The sequence below is a fragment of the Perca flavescens genome, chromosome 4 (genome assembly GCF_004354835.1).
Source record: "Perca flavescens isolate YP-PL-M2 chromosome 4, PFLA_1.0, whole genome shotgun sequence".
Lineage (NCBI taxonomy): Eukaryota > Metazoa > Chordata > Actinopteri > Perciformes > Percidae > Perca > Perca flavescens.
In genome coordinates this window covers 22,288,219-22,303,648 of record NC_041334.1, presented here as the reverse complement: position 1 = coordinate 22,303,648, position 15,430 = coordinate 22,288,219, and the positions used below count along the sequence as shown (strand labels likewise).

General features: G+C 39.7%; 1 protein-coding gene across 1 annotated transcript; it reads left to right on the top strand.

Moving 5' to 3' along the window:
- Positions 1-5,693: 5,693 nt before the first annotated feature.
- h6pd (hexose-6-phosphate dehydrogenase (glucose 1-dehydrogenase)) lies at positions 5,694-14,930 on the top strand. Its single transcript, XM_028576135.1, has 5 exons — positions 5,694-5,750; positions 11,228-11,894; positions 11,994-12,111; positions 12,233-12,502; positions 12,622-14,930. The coding sequence occupies exons 2-5, from the start codon at positions 11,253-11,255 to the stop codon at positions 13,965-13,967; spliced, it is 2,376 nt and encodes a 791-aa protein (XP_028431936.1). The 5' UTR covers positions 5,694-5,750; positions 11,228-11,252; the 3' UTR covers positions 13,968-14,930.
- Positions 14,931-15,430: the final 500 nt, after the last annotated feature.

Here is a 15,430-nt window from a genome sequence, read left to right as displayed (position 1 = left end):
CATTTCAAGTTGAATTTTGTTCTCTAAATGGTAAGAGAGGAAACATTTTCAACACAGTTCCTCAAGCAAAAAAAAAGTTATATTTCTCTTTTCTTATACTGTTTGTTAACTTAAGCTTCCAGAGATAGTTTTTGTTCATTGCTCAAATATCAGTTCTGTTTAGTAACCAAATTCCAGTTTTATGTCTCTCCTGAGAAGATTTTTTTTTAATTTTGCCACTACACTTTAAGATCCAGGTATCTCTCACTTTCAAATGATCCCACACACTTTGGTTTGAGGGTGAACTGCCACTTGAAGGAAACTTCCATCTTAAGCACTCAAGCCTCTCTGTATTGGTTTACACACTGAGGTACGCTAAGGTGTTTAATTCGAGTGTGTTAATGCTTAAGACTCTGAGAAGTGGTTTCTGTTGTCATCCAGTTCTCGAAGGTGTCAAAGGCTAACACCCTCTCTAACACACAAGTATGCAAATGCTTTCATTACAATAGAGGCTTCTTTTTATTCACCTACAACAGTGCATGTGTGCTGCTGAAGAGCAGACTGCGGCCTCACATCAGCCCAAATACCCGACCACCACCCCTCCCTCTGGTCCCGGGCTTCAGTTGGTGATGACAACACAAAAGTACTTCACACCGGGGGCTGGGCCTGCATTTTGTGGGTCAATGAATAGCAGCCCGTGGCAGCAACGCCATGTCATTCAGACCCTGCTCCCCTCACAACCCCCTGCTTTCCTTACACTTCTCGTGGTATCAGCAAACAGAGGGGTGGGACACTATTGAAAGGGACTTTTTGTAGACTGCCAACATAAAGTGCACCTACTGTTTTCCACCATTCCACCATCTCAGCGAGGCCCCCCCAAAACCCTTGTTAAGAAATGATGGATTCACGCCATTCTTTATACATCTGGATGACTATAGCCTATAACCATCAGTGGTGGAAGAAGTACTCAGCTTATTTACTTAAGTAAAATAGCAACAATAACCAAAAGCAAACAGTCTATATAAGTAAAAGTCTTTACTTTACTAAAATTACAGAAGTATTTGCAACAAAATGTACTTTAAGTGTCAAATGTAAAAGTGCTCATTATATAGAGTGTCAGTGTTTAATTGTTAGGCCAATGGAATTATTTTTATTCATGCTTTAACATGTCAACAAACAGTACTTTATTGTTGTAGTTGTGGAAGTGGAGCTAATTTTAACTATTTCATTTACTGTTGGCTAGTTAAATCCATATCAATGCATCATCATTTGTAAAATGATCACATGTTTTGTATAAAAAAACACATTTAACCTGAAAAGTGTAACTGTTAAATAAAGGTAGTGGGATGAAAATAAAAAATATTATTAGTACCTTAAAGTTGTACTGAAGTACAGCACCTAAGTAAACGACTATCCAGTGTACATTTAATTTTTGTTCTTTTATTTTATTTTGGTTTCATCTGAGATTTATTGTTATAGAAATCACAGTATTTAAAAGTCTACTTGCAGTGAAATAATGGAGAGTTTTCTGCAGAAACATGGCTTTTCAGTGATAACCAAATTTTCAAGAATTAAGAAACTTGGCGACTTTAGCCTGATAATCAAGCTGGATTTGAATCACCGACAAAAAAATTAGACATGTGGGTCCTGATTCAGCTGGAACGTGACTAAAGAAGACATTGCATTTTTGAGATAATCCTGTGAGGTAGGACGTTTTAACACACAAGGGAGTTTGTAATCCTTCTGATAACAAGGCAAGAACAATCAGATGTGACGCCAAAAACCCGAGATATCTCAGCCCAACAAACACGGCATTGTTCAATTTACTACTGTACTTGTATTGACACAATATGAAAATATGTACTGATAAGCTTTACGCAAATAAACTACAACAGAAAGTCAGATTTGAAGTCCCTAATCTCTGCAAATTCAATACAGGTACATAAAGTCCCTCACCAAAACTGAATAAAAACCACACAACATACATATTGTGAAGTATCTGTGTGCTCTAATAATTACACTAATGCCCAACCACCATGCTTTTATGTTCCTCACAAACAGGATGGGTGTTGTGGAAGCTTCTTCATTATGTGCTCTGTTGTCTGGACTGAAAAGCCTGTGCATTGTTGTGTTTTCCCACCATGTCCTCAGTAATCCCGTTTTTTTTTTTTAAAAGCTCCACATGCCACCTCTAAACACACTGAAAACACTACCTCTCTTCACTGGAATTTGAGGGTGGGTGTCTGCTGTCTATTTGGGCAATGTTGTGTGCGGTGTAGCGTTCAGAAACAAAAGAGAGAACACGCTTCAACAAGTTTTTGTCTTATGAAGAGAAGAAATGCGAGAATGTGGTTGAAAACACGCAGCATTAGTCATACATGCATGGGATAAGTCTATTTGTGGCATCGCCCTGATCTTTCATCGCTGCTTGCATTGGCACTGACCTCATCAAAGAGCACTGAACACTGCAGGTATAGACAGATATCTTACTAAGAATCCAAAGAAAGATTCCAAAGAACCTCTGAAATATAAAACCACCGTTAAAATAAAACAACCATAAAAAATCAGCCTTTGTTCATTGCTCAGTATTATGTTCTCTTATTAGTGAGTAATAGGATGTGTATTCAAATTTATCCCAGACTGAGGTCATTATTAATCCTCCTCGTCTGGCAAGTAAGAGTGGGGGGACGAGGGCATGGCTGAAAGTGAGTTCTCCTTCACTAAAGACTAAAGATCCGTGTTAAATGTAATGGGTGTTGGCAAAGGGGCCTAATAAAGATGACAGCACACATTCATATGCATTCGTTTGTGTGCTCAGCTTGACGAAGTCTGCCTCGCATGCTTAACAAAGGGGAGGAAGGAAGCCAGGGGCTGTGGGGAATGCCTGGGGGCTGTGGGCCGACAACACACACCCACACACACACACATACACACACACAAACACATACACACAGTGGCCCTCCAGCTTGCATCCTGTGGTCTGGTCTCTCAAGTCTGAAGTTATAGCAGTGACAGCTGGACTATAGCAGGCTCTGCATGGGCTCATTCTCTTCTTCTTTAGCTGCCAACCCCTCCACTCCACTCCCCTACCCTCCTCACACATACACACTCAAAGAAGCACACGCACACACACCGACACACTCAAAGAAGCGCACACACACACAGGTTGCTCCATCCTGTTTACTGTTTACATTTCACAGTGGCCAGCCAACTTGGGAGGGCTGGTGATCACAGGCATTACAGCTGTCTGTAAGGTAGTGGTGTGGATAGTGTGTGTGTGTGTGTGTGTGTGTGTGTGTGTGTGTGTGTGTGTGTGTGTGTGTGTGTGTGTGTGTGGTAGCCCATGTTAGAATTTGGGACCTAAACTAAAACACATTGAGATGAAAAGGTAATTCCTAACCTTTGAAAACAGCAGTTGACCAAACTATCTCACCACCAGGTCCATTGAATAGCTATTCTGGAGTTTTCAATCATATCACACCTTCCTTAGAAGATGGATTTTTGATATTGGATTGGATTGAATAGAGGTTTAAAATACACTTTTTCTGAGCCCTTTAAGGACTTCTTGGCTTAAAAGTTGAGCTTGAAAGGTAATTCTTGACTGTGGAAACAGCATTTGAGAAGGACTGTGCAATGCAATTGAAAGCTCCAGGATAGATACTAAATAGACCTGTTGGTGATATTGTTTATAACAAACTGTTCCACTAAATGTTCATTTTTCTCCTATAAAATGTGAAAATCCAAACAATTCAAAACCTTACAGCTGCGTTCAAAAAACAGCTGCTAATATTAATGTGTCATTATGTGTATTAGATGGGACCATAGAGCTGCTGAGTCAAGGTCTGTGCTGTAACGACCACAACTGTTGTTGAGTAGAGGAAAAGGAAGGAGCAGAAGGGCGGCTGGCAGTGTGGTCAACAACAATCGTTATTTGGCCAAAGGGGCACCTGCTTTGTTTGAGGTAGGTCTGGATACAGAGGGTGCTGACATGAGACAACTGGACAATGCAAAGAAAACAGGAGCTAATGGTTATCCTTGAAAGTCAGCAGGTTGTGTTATTCAGAATTTTTGAATTCCTGTTTTTTGTAAGATTATTTTTTGGGGTTTTTCCCTTTTTTATTTTTGAAAGTGGATAGACATGAAAGGGGGAGAGAGATGGGGGATGACACGCAGCAAAGGGCAGGTCGGATTCAAACCTTGCGCCGCTGCAGGACTCAGCCAACATGGGGCGAATGCTCTTACTGGGTGAGCTAGAGGCCGCCCCTTGAATTCCTGTTTTTAAAATTGTATACAGTCAGTATAGACTATGGTTGTTGGCATCATGAAGGCCAGCTGTTATTTTTCAGTTTGAGAAGAAGCATGTAGAGCTGATGGCATTTGATTGATGAGCTTCGGACTGTGAAAAGTCAATGACTCAAGTAGAAAGCAGCTATAGCACACAGACACCAACAGAGGTCCCTGTTGTGTGGACAATACACTGTGGTCTACACAGCTGCCCCCAAGTGACAGGCAACAGCCAGGGCTAACTACAGCTGATATAAGACTTGTATAAGGTGGTCAATTATTCATCAACATTACATAAGTAAATGAATTTGAATGTGCTAAAGGTCATCTGTTCTGTTAAAGTATTGAACTCAACAAACAGGGATTAATAATCCAATACTCTAACCCTTTTCATTTATGTGAAAATTAAATTTGGCCTCTATTACTAAAATAAATGTTTCTTTTACTAAGAAACATGCAAAGCATTTTGTAATATTGCTTTGACTTTAATTACTCTGCATATTCCCTGCAAGTAGGCCTATGGACTTTACATTTTTGCAGCGAAAAATGGGATGAAAGGGCGGAGAAACCCATGTGCATCGAGGGCCACATCCATTAACTTGGTCCATGACTTTAAATGCACGTCCAATCCAACAAGTACTAATCAATTGCCAATCTAATATATACATCGTATATAACACCAATTATCAATCTAAACAGACTGTGTCACGTTTACAAATTTGTATCATATTTTGGACAACACATATTAGGTTTAGGCTACTTTACAACACAACATCCATTGTTAAGAGGACCAACCTCTGCACCTGAAATCATTCAAAGATAGCCTATATTGTAACAATTTAATTCTTACTTTCACTGAGAAGAGAGCAAGCTGGTTTACAATAGTCATTAGCTGATGTAGTGGTCCTGACCTATAGTCAGGGCTTTGACCATGTGTCATATAGGCCGGCCTATTGTATTATCAAATTGGGTTATTCTCCACAGCATCTTTTGGCCAGGAACCCAGATATTTTCTTTCTTTACTCATATATTTCACCTTGTAAAAAGACTACTTTTTTTTCTTCCAAGACTTACAATTAGCCTACACAACTTATATTTGTGAAATTCCCTCTTTTGATAATCTTGCACTTAGGTCCACTTTAGGCTGAGACCACCACTGGTAATGCATTAATAGGCCTATTGATAGTCACTAGAGTATCAGCAGCTCAAGTAGACGGAACGCGCCTTTTTCCCCTAGACTTAGTCCCAAATACTATTCTCATTTTTAAACTTTATCCATCTAAAGCATGCTATTATAGCTATATCTTTCTTTGAAAGTACAAATGTAGTAGCCTATAACCTCTGCATCAGACAGTGGCCTGCGGTACACAGCTGCGGTATGTTCAGCAGCCATATATATCTATGTTCAGCAGTAGGACCATACCACGTGACTGGTACAGGAAGCGGCGTATTTGTTCAAGCCCAAGCTGGTTAATGCTACGGGGCAGGTTCGTATCCAATTAACTTTTTGCACAGTCTGTCAGTTGCCTTTACATGTGTTTCTTTGTAGTTTAGTCGTATATCAGTTTTGTTATCGATATTACCAGTCGTAGACATTAGAAAACGGGTTGTGGAGCATTGTGTGTTTGTAACGATAGCGCAAGTAAAGTTTGACAGCCAGCAGGTGGAATCGTTCATCTTCGTTACGGGGGAATGACTGTAACGTTAGAAATAACCAGTGGGCTTCGTCTAAGTAGCTCAATATATAGCTCAATATACGAACTGACTGTATTTACAGTTCATTGACTCTTGTGTTTGAGATAAAATCATTAACTTTGCTAACGTACGTTCGCGAGCGTTAACGTTACGTTTGTTTGGTACGTTCATACCTGTAGATAATGTCGTTGCTTTCAAACGTTTGATAAACCTCACCGAGAAATAATCTCTCTCTTCTCTTTCTCTCCCCCCCACCTCCGTTCATGTTTGTGATGTTTAGTTTCCTGGTTAGCGAGACTACAGTGACAGGGAAACACACATTTTGTAGGGGGTACATTATTTAGCGCAACACGTGCAAACCGGATGCGTTCAGGGAACCTTTTAAACTGGATTTGTGTTTGTGTTTTCAAGATGAACTGCAGCAGTGGCATACACACACACACACACACACACACTGTGAGGGTCAGGGGCTCAGACACTAGTCCACACACACATACACGGGTATTTAAAAAAAAAGGGGGGTTTTCCTTCATTTGTTCTCCCAAAAAAAAGAATCCCGACCACACATGCAGAGTTTATAGAAAAATGACAGTAGCCTACGCTACATTAAAAAAAAAAATACCTGTGTATGTATGGACTAGGTCTAACAAGCCTTTCACAAGTTTGAGTAATCATTTTTTATTGATAATTACATTTGAGTCACAGATTTAAGCTGCTATTAACACATGATTATTTGGAAATGGAGGAAAACATTTCTGGCACATGAAAACTCAACACAAAAATGAAAAGAATCAAATCTGTAAAAGTAATCAATATTTCAAACTGGAACAGCTGGGCAAAACAAAATGGTATTTTCACATATAATCCAAATATTAATTTAACAAAAATGTTGAAATATATTTTTAAAAACGTAAACATATTTCACAAACTTATTTCTTTGTAAGCTATGCCCCTTTTCCTTGCTTATTTTTTGTGTCTGGCAATTTGGTTGTGCAATTTGAAAAAAATAAAATGAATACAGTATATAAACCAGAGTCTGAAAATGTCCAATGACCTCCTAGTTTTTTTTTAAATTTTGGCTTGTGTTTATCATAAATCAGTTTGTCTGTGAATTCAATGTAATCATTAGTACAAAATGAATAATAAACTGAAGCTACAGGAAGCCATGCTCATTCAGTGTTATCAGTTTGAGCGTTTGCTATGTTTGCATGTCTTCACCTTCTCATTCACGTGTTGAGTTTAACAGACTATCAATACTGAACCAAGAGGTTGAGCTTTAGCTCAACTTGATTTGCATAGAAGCACAGACAAGGAAAAGGTGCTGATGGCAGGTAAATTGACTGCCAAATGAAGTTTTTCCAATCTTCACTTTGTGAAAGAAATTATATTTTTGGTGCCTGCCTTTATCGTACACAAGCTATTCACAAGGATACTATTGCACATCTTTTTTGCTAAACCATGTTTCAAATTCAACAGATATGCCATATTGTATGAAAAACAAAGCAAATGTTTGGTAGACATAATTTGACATTTTTGTCTGTCCATTTTGCCATTTTTTTAATTTTCTGAACTTACCAGACTGTTCTAGCTGTTCTATTATTTACCTTTACCCACTAAATCATTACATAATTTATGTAGATTATTTATCAAAAATCATTGTGTAAATAACATTTTGTCAAAGCACCAATAGTCAACAATACAATATTGTCGCAATAACGACATCTAGGTATTTGGTCAAGAATATCATGATATTAGATTTTCTCTATATCGCCTACCGCTAGTGTTTTGTATATATTTTTCTATATTGTTTCTATGGCAATGTTGGGGGGGGGGGAAGCTGGCAAACTGCTAAAGAGCAATATCTAGGCTACGTCAGAACAGTGGTTCTCAACCTTTTCGAGTCGCGACTTTCGAGTCCCAACCGGAATAATCAGGTTGGTGCTCGTATGTGGTGTGAGAGAAGATTTTCCATGTTATTGATAGAAAATGAAAGCAGCTTGTGACTGAGGAGGAATCATGTGTTCCACTTAACTGGATACATTCTGAGGGGGAAGAATGAAGTCAAAAGCTGAATGAAGATATCTGTCTTTTCAGATGATATGCCACTTTACTGATTCCTGCGGGGAAAACAGCAGAACAAGTAATAGCAGAAGTCAATAGAAAAATAGATATACTAGTGGTATGTAGTTTAAAATGAGCAATGAAATGAAAGTGTGTTTGTCAAATGTATAATTTCTCCAGCTGCTCTGTACATGTTTTAGGATGTTGTTAATCTTTATATAAGATGCGGCAAACGTTATTAGGAAATAAATGCATATTTTGACTGCAGTAATCCTTAAAGTAAATTAGACCTAAAATTCAGCTGTTGTTGAAGCAGTCAGCACTCATGAGGTGGCCTTTGCTGTGTGCATTGCTACTGTGTAAACATGAACGCAGGGATACCAGATGTTTCACTCAGTCATGACATGAGCTTTATACTGTGGGTGTTCTGTTCAATGTGTACAGTTTTCAGTCTCCCTAGAGAGGGGGGGGGGTGGGGGATAAAATGTTTTCTGTCAATCAGCTTTATAACATCTAGGCCTCTGCTTTAACTATTGCTCTGTATTGCTACAGCAGCACGTATACTAATACAAACTTTGATTCCTTACATTTAGAGTCTGTTTTTATGTGAAAAAGAAGACACATATATATATATATATATATATATATATATATATATATATATATATATATATATATATATATATATATATATATATATATACACACACACACACACACACACACACACACACACACACACACACACAGTACAGGCCAAAAGTTTAGACACACCTTCTCATTCAACGTGTTTCTTTATTTTCATGACTATTTACATTGTAGATTCTCACTGAAGGCATCAAAACTATGAATGAACACATGGAATTATGTACTTAACAAAAAAGTGTGAAATAACTGAAAACATGTCTTATATTTTAGATTCTTTAAAGTAGCCACCCTTTGCTCTTTTTGATAACTCTGCAAACCCTTGGTGTTCTCTCAATGAGCTTCATGAGGTAGTCACCTGAAATGGTTTCCACTTCACAGGTGTGCTTTGTCAGGGTTAATTAGTGGAATTTTTCCACTTATTAATAAAAAACCAAAGGGTGGCTACTTTTGAAGAATCTAAAATATAAGACATGTTTTCAGTTATTTCACATTTTTTTGTTAAGTACATAATTCCATATGTGTTCATTCATAGTTTTGATGCCTTCAGTGAGAATCTACAATGTAAATAGTCATGAAAATAAAAAGGAAATGCATTGAATGAGAAGGTGTGTCCAAACTTTTGGCCTGTTGTGTGTGTGTGTGTGTGTGTGTGTGTGTGTGTGTGTGTGTGTGTGTGTGTGTGTGTGTGTGTGTGTGTGTGTGTGTGTGTGTGTGTGTGTGTGTGTGTGTGAGTGACAGACAGGGTGTCCACATAGTTTAGGCTGCAACTCTTTGAAACTATTGGGACCCTGATACCTATAATAAATGACACTAGTTTAATTAAATTAATAATTGAGGAGTGCCCATGAAATCGTACTTTCCTGTCAAACACTGACTAGATCTCACTTTGCACTGGCCTCTCTGTATTGGTTGCTTGCCAAATGAAATGCAGAAATAATATTTTTTGAGATTTTTTTTTTTTTTAAGTCACAAGGCATTCAACGGTTTTAGATATTTTAAGGTCCTCAGACAGCACACATGTAGGTTTTGGGCTTGTGGCTTATCCTGCACACCATGCATAGTTGATCACTCTCAGACCTACTAAACAGGTAAATGAGTCTGTTTAAATTGCAGCATCGCTGATTAAATATAAACCAGTGTGTTACTGTTGTTGATGGTCACATCTGGTCAGGTCTTTTTCAGTGTAACACATTTAAAGAAATGATCTGTTTCTGTCACTTGTCTTATGAAAACTCGGTGTGTAGTTGATTTATCACTAAACTGTTTCTCTGTGAACCGGTTATCATTGTGTTGATAGTCAACGCACACGTGCTTGCGGTGGGCAATTCTGTGCACCGAAGCACAAATTGTCTTGGCGCACAGACCTTACAACTCTTCTGTGTTTTAGGCCTACTGAACACCCTTTTTCCTCTTATACCTCAATATCTGACTGACGATTTCGCCTTTGCTGTAGCCTTTCCTATCTTGCTAAATACATTTTTTTTAGTTTGTTGCAAAGCCATCGTTACGTCGATCGGACTTTCCCAGCACACTATCAACAGCAGAACGTTTGTACGGGAAGCTAAATGCCCCTGAGCAAAGTGCAAAGTCTCCACCAGTATCCACTGATCATTACACTCATGACAATATTACTGCACCATATCACCAGCTCTCCAGGGACATTAAAACAGCTGGAGAAAGAGAGACATTGTTAAGTAATTTATTGCTTATCTATTTTTTCTTTCGAGATTTGTGTAAGTTCCAGTGTATTTTAAGGTTATATAAACTGTTGCTTTAGTTTACATTTGTTTACATTAGTATTCAAAGTATATCTCTGTAATGGCGCTTACGTTTTTAAATCAGACCTCTTTTAACTTGTTATGGTAATGAAATTCTGACATTACAAAAGAAATATAGCAGTTTATTAAATATAAATGTTTTGTTTTATGTGTGCATTGTCAAAAATGTAAATGGGACTTTATTTCCAGCTTTTCTGCTTGGCATTCATAAGGCAAATTTCAAATATTTTTCAGTTAATTTCATTTAGTTTTAGGGACAGAGTGACTTTAATGTTTATTTAGCCTTTTATCACAAACCTGTAGTGCTGAAAAGATTGGCTGATCAATAGTTTATCAACAGAATATTGATCAGCAACTATTTTGATAATGGATTGTTTCAATCACAAATGCAAAATATGTGCTGGTTCTTGCCTCTTTAAATCAGATGGATAGCTGCTTGTCTTTGTCATATGTAATAGTAAACTGAACATATTTGGGTTTTGGACAGATGGTTGGACATAAGAAATGAATACATCACATTTGGCTCTGGGAAATTATAATAGGCATTTTTTGTTTTTGTTTTTACTATTTCCTGATATTTTATAGACCAAACAAGTAATCAAGAAAATAGGCTAGTTAAAAGATTAATCAATAGTGAAAAATAATCGTTAGTTGCAACCCTACAAACATATTTTTCACACTTGGGGTCAATCCTATATTTAGCCTTGATATGATGTCTTTATTGCTCAGTGGTTCTAGATAATTGCCTACATGTAATGTCTCTCATTGCTGTGTTCATACAGGAGTTTGGACGGTTAGGACCAGAGCATGTTTGTGACTGTGCTCTTGCTTCTGGTCACTCTGTGTGCCCAGAGAGGAAATGGCGAGGAGAGAGCGGAGGCACAGAGACCCGGCCATGTCTCAGTTGTGATAGTAGGAGGCACAGGGGATCTGGCAAAGAAGTACCTGTGGCAGGGCTTCTTTGAGCTGTACGTTAACCAGGTCAGTAGTGGAAACACCTTTTCCTTCTACGGCGGAGGACTGTCACCGGCCGACGCGGCCACGCCGGTCCTCTTTGAGATCCTAAAGGCAGTGTCCTGCTCAAAGAATGTATCGCAGGATCGCTGCGCTCTGCTGAAAGATCAATACCTGCGGCTCGCACAGTATCGGCAGCTGAAGAGCCTAGAGGACTACCAGGAATTGGCCAAGCACATTGAGCAAGAGCTTCAACAAGAGGGGATAACAGAGGCAGGGAGGCTCTTCTACCTCTCAGTACCAGCCTTTGCATACGCAGATGTTTCTGAAAAGATAAATAACAGTTGCAGGCCGACCAACGGGGCGTGGCTGAGGGTGGTGCTAGAGAAACCTTTCGGACACGACTTCCGGAGTGCTCAGGTACTTGCATCTCAGCTCGGGAGCTGCTTGAAGGATGAAGAAATGTACAGAATCGACCATTACCTGGGGAAGCAGGTCAGAAAATCATACACTACGTTCCTTTCACCCGTAACTCTGTAATTTAGATGTTTTGATTTCATGGTATGTTTCTTTTTTTTCTGCATTTGTGAAAAGGTGGTTGCAAAGATACTTCCATTCAGGATAGAGAACAAGAAGTTTCTGGATCCCATCTGGAACAAGCACCACATTGAGAGAGTGGAGATCGTAATGAAAGAGACCCTCGATGTGAAAGGTGATTTTAAAAAAACAACAACACGTTATTGATGTTGTAATTAAGTCTTTTCAGATATGTAAAAGGTAATAAGCATTCCTGAGATGCAATCATGGGTGCCTTTCCCCCTTTGATCCTTAAGGTCGTATTCCCTTCTATGACCAATACGGGGTGATCAGAGATGTGCTCCAGAACCACATGACTGAGGTCATGACCCTGTTGACCATGAGGCTTCCCATGAATCTGAGCAGCAGTGAGGAAGTCCTCCAAAACAAGCTGCAGATCTTCAGTTCCATGCTGCCTTTAGGGAAGAGTCAAGCTGTGGTCGGCCAGTACCAAGCATACAAAACCGCAGTTCAGCAGGAGTTGAATAAGACAAAAGATCACGTCTGTCTCACACCAACATTTGCAGGTGACCGCTTTTTCTTTTTATTCGTTATGACTTGATGTATTCTTTGCTGCTGTGAAACACTTGCTTTACAACAAATGTAGTTGTTCTAGTAATAAGTGACCCTGTTTGTGTCTTACCAGCTGTATTGGCCCACATCGATGATGCCCAGTACGAAGGTGTGCCAATTCTTTTGATCTCAGGGAAGATGTTGGATGAGCGTGTGGGATATGCACGCATCCTTTTCAAGAATGACATCTTTTGTCTTCAGAACCACAACAGTGTCCACTGCAAGCCCAAACAGGTAGTTTTCTACTTTGGGCATGGCAGCCTTAAATATCCAGCAATTCTTGTCAGTAAGAATTTATTCAAGCCAGTTTTAATGGACGGTGAGTGGAAGGAAGTGACCGAGCCTACAGATGTCAATATTCTAGGTTTGCCTATTTCAGACTATTATGTGCAAACTCCAACAGAGCAGAGAGAAGCTTATTCCGAACTTATTTCCCACATTTTTGCTGGCCGTAAGAACAGTTTCATTAGTACTGAAAACCTGCTGGCTTCCTGGGGCTTATGGACACCACTACTCAATAGCCTAGCCAACTCTTTTCCCCGCATCTACCCCGGGGGTGCCGACAACGGAGACCTTCTGGACATTCGTGTGAAAGGGAAAGACATTGGCTACAACAGTGAGGTGGTGATAATCAGCCCTGATCAGATGGGCGACATGTCAGCAAAAGGTTTCCAAGTGATGCAAGGCAAATTTCGTGGTGCTGACATGGTGTCGGCCTGGACTGAGGAGCTGGTGGAGAGGCTAGCTGCAGACATTCAGGAAGCAGCGGAGGCAGCAGTGCATCAGGGCGGCGTTTTCCATCTTGCCCTCTCTGGTGGATCCACTCCCCTTGCTCTGTTCCACAGGTTGGCCCTGCACCACTTCTCCTTCCCCTGGAGGAACACCCACGTGTGGATGGTGGACGAGCGCTGCGTGCCGCTGACAGAAATGGACTCCAACTTCCACGGCATGCATGACCATCTACTGCAACACGTGAGGATACCCTATTACAACATCCACCCCATGCCAGTGCAGCTCAACCAGCGTCTATGTGTGGAAGAGGACGGAGGAGCCCTGCTGTATGAGAAGGAGGTCAGCAAGTTTGTCAATGGCTCCAGCTTCCACTTTGTACTGCTGGGAGTCGGCTATGACAGCCACACAGCCTCTCTGTTTCCTGGTAGTAAAGTGGATGAATTTGGGGAGAGTCTGGTGGCCCTCACTGAGAGCCCTGTCAAGCCTCACCAACGCATGAGCCTTACTTTCAGTGCCATTAACCGTGCTCGCACGGTTGCTCTTTTAGTGATGGGCAAAGGCAAGCATGAACTGATCACCCAGCTGAGCCGAGTGAAGGACAACCCAGACAAGTGGCCTGTCACCGGGGTGAAGCCTGCTGACGGTAGACTCGTTTGGTATATAGATTATGATGCACTTTTAGGGTAGGAATTACATTCCTTACTTTCAATCACAGATGTTTTTGGACAGCTGGTTGGTTGAAAAGAAAGTATGAGCCAGCACTTAAGGACCAGTGGGTTTACAAGTTTTAACTTGTAACCACAAATCACATTAACATTACTGCTGCAATTTTTTACATTATGCCACATTATCAGGTTTGTGGCAGGAATTTTTAGTATTTGCAATTTGTAGTTAATGAGCTAAAACAACTGGTATGGTCCTTTTTTTTCTTTTCTTTTTTTTTATTGGAAGTTTAAACCTCATTCAAATCTTTTTCTGTGGGGGTGTGAGATGCATATGCAGACTTTTTTTTTAATAGTTTATCTTAGCCTAATTGTGTGAGATGAGTGACAATCTAGACAAATACATAAAGTATGCATGTCCACAAGGTATGTATGTATAGCAGTATATGCATATCTGATGTCAGAAACAACTTGTACAGAAAACCAATTTCTACAAACAGAAAGTTTATGATCTTGTATGATCTCAGGTGATTTTGTGAATTTGCAAATATGCAGTTTGCTGTGTAAACTACACACTGATTTGTATTGTTTTCTTTGTACACTAATAATAGAAACACAAACATTTGGTATTGACATGTTTCATGTTAATTGCATGGTAATTGAAAATATTTGGTACAATACATCACATTTCTGACCCGTTCACATTCCATTTAAAATATCTGATACCCGTGCTTTTTAAGACACGGAGTCCAAACAGGAGAAGGTTTATTTCAATCAATAGGTTGGTTGATTTATCTGCCTTCTAACTAACTTTTAAAGCAACTGGGTTTCAGCAGTCGTGTTATTGTGCCCTTGATTGATCCATCTTGATTTCAGCTGAAGAGAGGAGACCTTCTCCTGCATCACGGTCTTAGAATACAAACATTATGGGTCTGTTAAGAACAAGTTGAAATGAGACTGAAAGTGTGTGTGTGTGTGTGTGTGTGTGTGTGTGTGTGTGTGTGTGTGTGTGTGTGTGTGTGTGTGTGTGTGTGTGTGTGTGTGTGTGTGTGTGTGTGTGTGTGTGTGTGTGTGTGTGTGTGTGTGTGTGTGTGTGTGTGTGTGTGTGTGTGTGTGTGTGTGTGTGTGTGTGTGTGTGTGTGTGTGTGTGTGTGTGTGTGTGTGTCATGCACTTAGAAGCATCACATTGGCACCATGGGATGTAATATATACTAGGGCTGGGCGATATGGAGAAAATCAATTATCACGATTTTTCTGACCAAACACCTCAATATTGATACCGCAATGATATTGTAGTGTTGACTATTGGTGCTTTAACAAAATAGTTAAACAATGAAATTTTAGATAAATAATCCTCAGTAATGTGGATATAATGACTAATTGGGTAAAGGCAAATAATAGAACAGTTACAACAGTCTGGTAAGTTCAGAAAATGACATCACTTTACTGTAATGCAGCCTGTAAGACAACACTTTATGTCATATTACG